At 27.5% G+C, this 12,316-nt stretch overlaps 2 protein-coding genes across 2 annotated transcripts in view; both read right to left on the reverse strand.

Moving 5' to 3' along the window:
- The window catches only part of LOC113386424, a 14,117-nt gene extending 10,906 nt beyond the window's left edge, over nt 1-3,211 (reverse strand). Inside the window, exons 1-2 of the mRNA XM_026624205.1 lie at nt 3,053-3,211; nt 1,847-1,908 (exon numbers count right to left, since the gene is read on the reverse strand). Coding sequence (XP_026479990.1) covers nt 1,847-1,908; nt 3,053-3,211 — 221 coding nt within the window. The remainder of the gene's footprint in view (nt 1-1,846; nt 1,909-3,052) is intronic.
- Nucleotides 3,212-6,248: 3,037 nt separating this feature from the next.
- Nucleotides 6,249-7,085, reverse strand: LOC113386425 (transmembrane protein 70 homolog, mitochondrial). The gene is made up of 2 exons (XM_026624206.1): nt 6,555-7,085; nt 6,249-6,455 (listed from the first exon to the last, which is right to left on the reverse strand). Exons 1-2 carry the CDS (start codon nt 6,987-6,989, stop codon nt 6,249-6,251), a joined length of 642 nt encoding a protein of 213 aa, XP_026479991.1. The 5' UTR covers nt 6,990-7,085.
- Between the last annotated feature and the right edge of the window lie 5,231 nt (nt 7,086-12,316).

Here is a 12,316-nt window from a genome sequence, read left to right on the forward strand (position 1 = left end):
ATGCTTTAAAATGCGTTTTTAAGTACACCGAGTTGCTTTAGAGCCCTATGATGTTAGACAATATTGTTAATGTTTAATTTAAACAAATTTGCCGAAGACATCATTCATATTAAACGAATGGTTTAGAAGTTATAGGCATTTCTATTACATTATTACGACATTTAAAAGTATTACGACGTACAACTTTTCGTCCGCCGAGATTAATTATACGACTTCTTACAATAAAGGCGCAGGCAAAGTTGTATGTTTTTAAATGCGTTTTAAAGTATTACCGAGTTGCTATAGAGCAAAATATATTAGACAACATTGTTGATTATTTAATTTTGTATAAATTCACCAAATACATCATTCATATTTAACGAATAGTTTAGAAGTTACAAGCAATAAAGTAAAAATACGTACTAGGAATACTAAGTTCCAAAGCAAGATGTCAATACAAACACTATGTAGAAATCTTTGAAAACCTTCAGTTTGTTTTGGAAATTAGTATGCCTGATGCAGAGATTATTTATTAAGTTTCCATTGCGTTTTTGTTAGTATACCGAGTTGCTGTAGAGTCATTTATTATTAGAAACATTTGTATATTATTTATTTTAAACAAATTCGCCGAAATATCTCATTCGTATTAAACAAATAGTTTTCGAATTATAGGCATATATAATACATTAGTACGTACAACTTTGCTCTCGCCGGTTTTACTAAGCGAGTTCTTTAACAATAAGGCGCAAGCAAAGTTGTATTTTTCAAATGAGATTTTAAAGTATACCGAGTTGGTTAGAAGATTCATAATGTTAGTAAAGATTCCAGATTGTTTAATTTTGTACAAGTTTGCCTCACGCCTCAACAATATTAATCGAATGGTTTGAGATTTATGAAAGATTGAAGAAATAAATGTACTATGAACGCGCTGAGATTAATTTTGTGTTTATAATTTAGACTTTAAAGTATACCGAGTTGCCGTAAGGTGATATAATGTTAGACAACATCGTTATTTATTTAATTTTAAACAAATTTGTAGAATACATCATTCATTTTAAACGAATGGTTTAGAAGTTATATGCAATAAAATAAAAATATCTTCTAGGCATAATGAATCTTATACTTCAAATAATTACTTTATTCAATTGCGTTTTTTAAATATACCGAGTTGCTTTAGAGTCATTTATTGTTAGAAACTTTTGTAGATTGTTTAATTTTGAACAAATTCCTCGAATACATCATTAATATTAAACGAATGGTTTTAGAATTATAAGCATATATATTACATTAGTTCAACACTTTTATAAGTATTTAGTGTACAACTTTGCTTCCGCCGTTTTTACTATACGAATTCTTTCTAATAAAGGCGGAAACAAAGTTGTATACTTTCAAATGCGTTTTATAGTATACCGAGTTGGTATAGAGCGTCAAAATATTAGATTATTAAATATTTAATTTTAAACAAATTCGCCTAAGACATAATTTAAATCAAAATAATAGTTTAGAAGTTACAAGCAATTAACTAAAAATACGCACTACGTGTACTGAATTCCAAAACAAGATGTCACTACAAACACTATGTAGAAAATTTTTCAAAACCTTCAGTTTGTTTGGAAACAAGTATACTTTATACTAAGAATATTTGCTTCATTTTAATTGCGATTTTAAAATATACCGAGCTGTTTTAGAGTGTTTCATCATTCGAAACATTTGTAGATTGATCAATTTCGTACAAATTTCTTGAATATCATATATATTAAACAAATGGTTTTAAAGTTACAGCATATATAATACATTAGTGCTTCAAAATCAATTACAACATATAAATCATTTTTGACTTAATTCGTGTATCATATCAAACACTTACAATTCAATCTCATCTATAAGACTTGATGTCGGTGTATCAACTTCTGGTTCTGGTCCAGAACTCTGAAAAAAGAAATATTATATATAATAAAAATATTTTACATATTATACATGTGATGATTTAGTAGCAAAATAAAAAGTATCATTATCATTATTAGTAATGAAAATGATACGTAATGATAAATGCTTTGATTACTAATTTAAACACCAAATATTTTATTACAAAATTGGTTTTGTTGTAGGAGGGTGAAAATGTAGGATGGTAGATGATATTTTAGCAGAATAAAAAGAATAGAATTTATAATGGTCTAGACTAGTCTTTGAAAGCATAAAATTCAGATAGTTAAAATTTATCGGGTAATATATAACATTATAAAAACATATAACATAACACTCCATAAGTCCGTAGGATGTATTGCAACTAATTATTAACATAATATATATATATATATATATATATATATACATATATATATATTATAACTGGCTATTATATATATATATATATATATATATATATTTTGTTCGATGTTGAAACATATTGAAATGAATAAAACAGCCAATGCGTCGAATGTAGAAAATTTATTTTAATTTTTTATAAGTTTCGAGACTAGGTGTGTCTTATCATTCAGCTAAAAGAAATTTACATTATAAAGAAAAAATTTAAAAAAATGAATTTATACATTGAAAAAATTAATTGAAAAAAACAACAAATTATACACACCAGATCAGGAAAAAACACACTTCACTAACACATATTACAACACCTTTATATATATTATGTGTGTATATATATATATATATATATATATATATATATGTCTGTTTATATGTATATTTATGTATATATATTACGCTTTTGTATGTTTGTATATATTTCTTTTTACTTTTCATTTCTTATGTTTTGTCTATCTGTTTAGTTATAATTGTTATTGTTATAATTATAATACTTGTATCTATAGTTCTTTTTCCAATTTCTGTAATTTTTTCCTAGTTTATATTAATTTTTGAATGTTCATTCTGTAGATCCACTGATGACATAAAATCCTATGTCGAAACGTTTGGAAAAAATTAAAGATTAACTTCTAAATCTTTGCCTTTTATTTGATGTATTGCCCTTGAAGAACTTACTCATCTATATATATTATATATATATATATATATATATATATATATATATAATATATAAATTATCTTTTACCCTTACATTTGACATAAATGATTTATCATGCAACAATTCCTCCTCAAATTCTTCATCGTCCTTAAACACATAATCGACACTTTCCGAACTTTTAGGATCGACCAAGAATGTCAAATCGTTTTCAATTTCATAATTTTGTTGTAAAGCAACAGATTCGAAAGACATTTTATTAAACTCAACAAGTTATAATAATAATAAACTAAATAACCATAAGATAATTAAGTGATAGATATTTTTATTTTTTTATAAATTTAATTAATTAGTTAACATGTTAATAACAGTTTAAAGATAAACATAACAAAAAAATCAATAATAAATAACATTTCATTGATTTTGTTTACGTCGCCATTACTGAAAGTTGACAGTCAATGTGACAACATGGCGGAAGGGGTTTTGGGCGAAATGGCGGCGAATTTGAAATTTGAAATTTGAATTTTTAAATTTGAAAAATATTATATAACTGTACCGTGCCGTAAGGCAAATTGCTGGAACTTCCCAAATTCACGTGTGATATTCGGGAAGTGTTAAATGCTTTCAAATATTTATTTTTATTTATTTTACAAGCCGTCGGTATAATAATATTATAATAAGGCTCAAGTCAATATTTTACAGGTTTAATATGATTTAATTAACTATTAGCTATTTCATTACTTATTCATTTAGTATTTAATTTATTTACTATAAACTTATTTACATTTAGTTAATTTTAATTATTTTTAAATATAACTAATTTGTTTGTTGGAAGTAATTTTTTTTTTAAATTTAATAAGTATTTTAATAATTTTTACAATATAATTATTTTATTTAACAAATTTTAGGTTATTTTATGATATTTTAACAAATTTAAGTGTCTTATATTATTTTTATTATTATTAATATTATTATTGTTTATACTATCATTATCGCTTTTATTATTTTTATCAAGTATTTTTACAATATAAGTTCTTTCTTTTACAAATTTTTAGGTACTTTGATGAAAGAAATATTTTGTTTCACAATTTTTTAAGTGTTTTTAAATTATAAGTTTTTAGTTAACTAATTTTTAAGTATTTTAACAATAACAGTCATATAAATAGAACTAGATTATTAGATATACAACAATTTTTATTTTTATTTTATAGACAAATTCTTAACTTGCCTTAGGGTAAAAAATCAAAAATGTTTTTTTTTTATATCTTTACGTTTCAAAACCTTCTGAACATTTTGGCATACCTTAGAAAAAATTGATGTATGTATGTGCGTGTGTATGTGTGCATTTTTGGATACAATATTTCGTTTATTTTAATTTTTTATACATTTTGAGACTAGATGTGTCTCATCATTCAACCGATTTGAATGATTCAAAAAACATTTTACTCGTATTGACAACATGAAGAGTTGATTAAATTTTGGAAAGGTAGGTCTAGCGGTTTCGGAGATACGGGGCAAAAAGTGCCGAAAGCAGTAATTCAGTTTTTTAGAGAAGGGAGAACCCGATTTGAATGATTCAAAAAAACGTATTGACGAAAGGAAGAATTGTTTCAATTTTCAGAATTGCAGTTCTAGCGGTTTTGGAGATACAAAGAAAGATTAAAAGAAAAGATATTTAAAGATTTTAAAAAAATGTATACTAATTAACTTCCCGTAAGGCAAGTTATAGTGATCGCGAAAAAATCGAAAATGAAAACTTTTATATATCTTTAGGTTTCAAAACCTTCTAAACATTTTGGCATACCTTAGAAAAAATGGATGTATGTGTGTGTGCGGATATAAATTTTCGTTGACGACTTCGTGAACACGGATCAACCGATTAGAATGATTCAAAAAATATTCGATTTCGATTGATATGAAGACGTGCTGATTAATTTTTGGCAAAGGCAGGTCTAGCCGTTTCGAAGATACGGAGCAAAAAGTGCCAAAAATTGTAATTTAGTTTTCAAAAGAATGGAGCGCCCGATTTGAATGATTCAAAAAACATTTTACTTGTTTTACATTTTTGAAACGGCAGGTCTAGCGGTTTTGGAGATACAGACGAAAACGTAAAAAAAGTGATATTTGCGGTAAAAATGATCATTAGACATATGCAAATCAAATTATCAGATATTTTAAACATGTGTACTAATTTTGTCACAATTTTTTTGGGTTCCGTACCAAGATTTTTAATAATTTAAAGTTTACTTATACAGTTCATACAAAGTTCAAAATTTTCAGAAGTTTTTTTTTTTCAAAATATTCAAAAATATACAAAATTTTATACTTTTAATATGAATTTTAAATTTACATTTTAGTTTAAAAATGTATATATTTCTTATGCGTTATTTTACTTGTAAAAAATATATCCTCAGATGAATTCATTCGGCATCTCCTGTTAATGTAAACATTTTCAAGCATTTCAAGTTTTTTTTTTCAAAATTTTCAAAAATATACAAAATTTCATACTAAAAATATAAATTTTAAATTTACACTTCAGTTTAAAAATGTATATATTTCATGTGCGTTATTTTACTTGTAAAAAATATATCCTCAGATGAATTCATTTGGCATCTCTTGTTAATGTAAACATTTTCAAGCATTTCAAGTTTTTTTATCAAAATTTTCAAAAATATACAAAATTTTATACTTGAAATATAAATTTTATATTTACAATTCAGTTCAAAAATGTATATATTTCGTATGCGTTATTTTACTCATAAGAAATATATCCTCAGATGGATTCATTCGGCATCTCTTGTCAATGTAAACATTCTTAAGTATTTTGAGCGATAATATCATCAAATTGTATGAACAAATATATATATAGCAATTATAATTATTTCTTAAATATTCTTAAGTGTTTTGAGCGATAATATCATCAAATTATATAAACAAATAAATTTATAGCAATTATAATTATTTCTTTAAAATTATTTGAAACAATTGTTATTAATCATTGATCAATATTTATTGATTATTAATTTTTTTTGCTGAAATATTTAATTTTGATACAGAAAAGTACCAGCAGTTTGCCTTAAGGCACGATGTCATGCACCACTAGTTAAATTTTGACTTAAATTGAGTATTATTTGAAGATATAAATATAATAATATCTTGTGAATATTACACAATCTGAAAACATGCAACAAAATTTATAAAAAACATGTAAACAAAAACAATGTATATAACTAATAATTATTATAACATTTATCACATTACACACAATCTACATTCTATATATACACTATAACTATTGCTGTTTAGTTTCTTTATTATATTCAGTAGCATCTAAATTAAGTTTGAAATCCATCGGTTTATCAAATCCCATTAGTTTGATATAGTGTTCGGGATCTGTAAATTGATTTGGCTCGATGAATAATGGGGTTTCGTTTACCATGAATGTTGTGAACATTCCTGGAACATCTGGGACGACTACATCGCTTTGTTTGAACTCCAACTAAAAGATAATAGACATAGTAATAGATATATATATATATATATATATATATATATATATATATATATATCAAGAAGTATAAAGCTAGACTATTATTACCTCTCGTTTGGTCAAGAACATTGTAATCGTAGTAGCAGTATACGTATCCCTTTCCTCATTATAATGTAAAGTTGTAACATATTTCTTAGTGATCAAATGCAACAGAATAGGTGTTACAAACGTAAAGAATCCTACAAAACAAAAAGCAGCCCCCGTAGCTATTTTACCCAATTCTGCTGTCTTCGACAACAATATAGGTTGTCCAATTATCCCAGCAATACTTGTCGTTATAGAAAACAATTTAACAGATTTAATTTGCGGTGATAGGGCTCCACAATAGATTTCAGTGCCTCTTTTGTCTTTGACTTCTGTTGAACAGAATCGAATTTGATGCGGATAACCTATAATTTGCGTAACGTTTATGTACTGTTTATTTGAAGTGTGTGATAGGGATTTTTGTAGAATTGGTGTTAGTTGTTTCAAAATGTGCCTCATTTTGAGATTTGTTATTATTTACGCAAAATTATATCACAATGGAATAATCGAATCTTGTGGGTTAGAACAACTGTCACTTTCACGTTTTATTTTAAAGATGGATGCGGCAGACATGTTTGACAGTTGAAAGAGTGGATGACAGTTTTGATTTGACAGTTTCACATTGGTCTGAAGGTTGTTACGTTGTAATATTTTTTGACCGTTTTTTATTCAAAATTCAAATTTTTCAAATGTTTACGAAATTCTAATTCTTAAAAAAAACGCTATTTATTTTCTTATTTAGAACATTGTATAAAACTGAATTGAATTGTACAAAACTAAATAATTTGCATTAGTTTCAGGATACTTATAAATAACTTTAAGCTAATTATTCACACTCCTAATACCGCCTAATTGACATTGTAGGCAAAAGTTATGAATATGAATATATAAAAATCATTGGATGAAAATATAAACGATTTATTAATTACAAAATTTCATGATAAATAAAAATGACAAGTTATATTGTTTTTACTCCAAGTCTATCCTGCTTGGTTTCCCCACAACATAAAAACTCTTGTACTTTTTTTTTTTTTTTTTATTATTTTATTGGCTTTATAAACTGGTACATTAGCCATATACTAAATTACATAATATCTACACTATCTCTTACATATATATCATTGTTTTATGTATATTGCATTTATAATTTCATATTATTAGATTTGATGTAAATATAAAGAGCTCCATATAATAACTTTTATAATGATATTACACGAAGGGGGAGTCCATTAATCACGTTATCGTTTTTTAAGGGTTTTTTTGATCATCCCTCACACTTGGTTTTATGTGGTGATATTCAAAATCATCCCCATTCTCCCAAAAATGTATTGTGTACGAGAAAATATTATGTATTTTTTTTTTTTTGAAAAATACATGTGATGTATTACTATATCCCTTCATCCCCCATGTGATATTTTGCGATATTTTGTTAAACCATCCCTTTCCTTAAAAACCTCACTTGATTAATAGACGGCCCTCTAAAGGAATTCAAGAGATTTTAAATAATTTATATCTAAACTTTTTTCAAATATAGATTATATCACAAATATAGATTTGTTAACTTCCCGTAGGGCAAGTTATAGTAATCGCAAAAAAATCGAAAATGAAATTTTTTATATATCTTTACGTTTCCAAGGTTTCTGAATATATTGGCATACATTAGAAAAAATTGATGTATGTGTGTGTGTGCGGATGCAAACTTTTGTCGACGATTTCGGGAACACGGATGAAGCGATTTGAATAATTAAAAAAAACATTCGATTCGTATTGATAAGGAGACGTGCTAATTAGTTTTTGGCGTAGGCAGGTCTAGCCGTTCCGAAAATACGGGGCAAAAAGTGCCGAAAACGGTAACTCAGTTTTTAAGAGAACGGAGCGTCTGATTTTAATAATTCAAAAAACATTTCACTTGTATTAACAAGATGAAGAACTGATCAAATTTTCATAAAGGCAGGTCTAGCGGTTTCGATCCAATGAAAAAAGTAAAAAAATGCTATTTAGTGGTCAAAAATGATTATTAGACATATGCACATCAAATTATCAGATATTTTATAGAGATTTTAACAATAAGTATAAATTTTGTTTGCATTCCTATGGGTTCCGTACCAATGTTTATCCGTTAGACGGCGACGCGTCGCTTACGCGCTTGGATATTTCGTCTCTATGCAGTTAAAGCAGTACGATTGCCTTAAAAAAATTCAGAATTTCCAAAATATTTTAAAATAAATTTTTACTTCAAAAAGTCTTTTTGTTCTTCAAAGAAAAAAAAGTGAATTTTTGTCAAAAATTAATAGTTTCTTGTGGGGATCAAGCAGGCTAGTCATGAGAGAGAAAACAATTGGACTTGTCATTTTTGATATCGTAATATTTATATAATCAGTAAGTTTTAAATATTATTATACAAGTGTAGTTTATACTTTCATATACATTACTACTCCCACACTCTCCAAAATGTAATTTTTTCAGAGTAATTTTGTTTCAAAGATGTTAATCTTTTGAAAAAAAAATAATTTTTGGTACGGGAAGTTCCAGCAATTTCATACCACTTACACTAGTTTAATTTTGTTTTCAACCAATATTTGTCTTTTGTGCCCTTTTATCCAATCAGCATAATTCTATTTAACTAAGCCAATTTTTATTCTCACGTTGAGATTTCTGGGTAGGATCACGACTCCATTACCCTTATCCTATTGCAAATTAAAAAATGCGAATAATTCGCCATCATTCGAATGTTTCGGTCGTTCGTTTAGTAGTAAGTAGTATTGAATTCGTCCCAGATTTCCTCCTGCTCCTCCTGCTCCTCCTGATGCCGATGCTCTCCTCTCAAATGAACGCATTCCATTCCGACTTCGTAGGCTATTTTTGGATGAAGGAACCAACCTCGTAACAAACAACCGAACCGACGAAACTATTGCGATTGCGATGATACAGACGATTTAACTAGATTCGAGATTAAGCGAGCACCGGAGAAACAAATTATCTTAGAAAAACAAATATGACAACTACTTAATAACTACTGATCGATCGATTACTACTGTCTTTTAGGGACAACTGGTGAAGAACGATTTATGCAACTTTTTATGCAATTTGTAATAAAGCTTGATTTTTGAATACCCGAAAGAAGAGGTTATGGTTATTCTTTTCTCATTTCGAACTTGTACAAACTAACTACTATTTGTACAGACAGGTTGCTACGATGTAAAATAGAGTTAAACGACTATTATAGGTGAATTTATCGAGCTTTAGACTTAGGAATAAGCTGCTTGAAGCATCTTATAATATTAGTCCAAAGTTTAAACTTTTTCAAATAAAATGATAATGTTTGTTTGGAGATGTTATCTTATCGTAGAGTAAGTTATTGTAATTGTCCAAAAATCAAATATCAAAATTTTTTACGTTTCTAAAGTTTTTGAACATTTTGGCATACCTTAGAAAAAATGGATGTGTGTATGCAGATACAATTTTTCGTCGACGATTTTGGGAGATTTCTTTTGAAAAGGAGACCTGCTTGTTAGTTTTTTGCAAAGATATTGCAAAAAATGGAAGTTTTTGAGAAACGATGCCTGATTTTAATGATTCAGTATTTATTTATTTTTTGCATAGTTTATTACGGAATGGAAAGTTCCAGCCATTTGCCTTAAAACATGATACCATGCACTACTAATTTTTAACTTCCCGTAGGGTAAGTTATTGTAATGGGCCGAAAATCGACATTGAAAATTTTTACATTTCTCGACGTTTTGAAGGTTTCTGAACATATCTCAGTAAAAATGGATGTGTGTGTGTATGTATGTATGTATGGATACAATTTTTTGTTCACGTTTGCGGGCGCATGGATCAACCGATTTGAATGGTTCAAAAAACATTCAACATGCTGATTAGTTTTTGGCAAAGGCAGGTCCAGCAGTTACGGAGATATGGAGCAAAGAGTGCAGAAAATAGAAATCGAGTTTTTGAGAGAACGTAGTATCGGATTTGAATGATCTAAAAAACATTCAATTAGTAATGATTGGGAGAAGTGATTATTAGTTTTGGCAACGGCAGCCCAGCCATTTCGAAGATACAGAGCTAAATGTGCAAAAAATGGCAGTTTTTGAGAGAACTAAGCATCCAATTCAAATGATTCAAAGAACTTTCAGCTTGTTTTAACAAAATAATTGATTTTGGAAAAAAAAATTGTATTATTTTTTTTTTTTAGAGTTTTTTGTATATCGAAAATAACAGATTATATTTTTAATTCTGACTAAAGGTCTAATATACTTTAAACAAATAATTTTAACTTTGCAATTCAGTTTATATAATTCTTATAAATATTACACAACGTTACAATAATCAGTATTTCTCGAACATTTCGTTACGGTACGGGAAGTTCCACCAATTTGCCTTAAGGCACGATGCCATACTCCCCACTAGTTTAAGTTTAAACTTTGTTTAAATTTTTTAAATGAAATATCGACTTTTGACGAGAAAAAAAGTTAAATTTGTTTAGAAGCTGATTGTGATCAAAACCTCGTTTATGATAATTTTTGACTCTGTCCGAAAATCTCATAAGATGGAACTTTGTATGAAATAATTCTGCTCTAAAGTCACAATGGTAGTGCTGCATAAATATCGAAAAGTCAAATTTCTTCCTAATTTGCCAATTTTGGTTCCATTAATTTTCCTAGAGTGCTTGCTCAAGTTCTATCGTATACTTATATATATATATATATTTGAATTATTATCTAAATACCGAAATCCTTAAGGACTTCAAAATATTTATTTCATAATCTTAACCCTTTTCAGATCTTCCAATAAATCATATGCACAGTTTAATTATAGGTATTCCACATGATTATTATCAACTTCTGTTGGTCATCTTTGAGTATTGGTTATGTTTCATAAACATAATTTTATTTAAAAAAACAATAATAAGTTTGGCTAATAATCCAATTCGGTCACGTTGGCATTTCTATATAATATTGTTTTTACCAATATCAGATGTCAACAAAAAACAACATCAAAACAATCCAAAGAGAGTCATCACTTCATCAGCATCTAAAAATTCGTGTTTCAATCAAGATTTAAAATTAATGAATTGCATCAAGTGATTGATGATCTATTTTGGTCGTGCTGATGCAAAATCCGATCTAAAATTATCCCGTGTATCACCTTTCACCTTAATGGCTGTCTAAAAATAGGATGACTTAGTAATATCAACGGCGGTAAACAAAATAGAAAATTGACGACACATATAGAAAGACTCACGGATATAATTAGTCATTAATTGTAGGTGATGATTTTTTCCCAAAATCACGCTTTTATGAAAAATACATATATGGTCAATTAGCTATCCTCTGGTTGTGAAAATATGTCTAACGTTAGTTTGTTTGTTAGAAGTGATTTTATTTTCAAGGTCCAAAGATCTGATCATTAGACTTGTCATACTAAAAATATAGTGTAGATGTAGTGTTCTTTCTATCAGAATTCAAAATTCTGATTCTACTCCAAATGTAGAAAATGCATAAGTTTGCATTTATATTGGTTTTGCATCATTTTTCAGAGTCTATGTCTCTAATCCACGCAGAGTGAAATAACTAATGTGGAAAATGCATCAATTTTGTTGGTTGCGTTTTTTTTTCTTAAAATCCATGTCTCTGCTCCATAAACAGCAAATGTAGCATTTTATGTTTATAGTTTCTTCTACAACACGAAACTCAGGTTGATATACTAGTATATATATATATATATATATATATATATATAATTTATACGAGTAATAAAAATTCTCTTCGCTGTTCGTCGAA

This window comes from Ctenocephalides felis, unplaced genomic scaffold, assembly GCF_003426905.1.
Source record: "Ctenocephalides felis isolate EL2017-DRISC unplaced genomic scaffold, ASM342690v1 CF-g0.4_SCAFFOLD_03571, whole genome shotgun sequence".
NCBI classification, from domain to species: domain Eukaryota; kingdom Metazoa; phylum Arthropoda; class Insecta; order Siphonaptera; family Pulicidae; genus Ctenocephalides; species Ctenocephalides felis.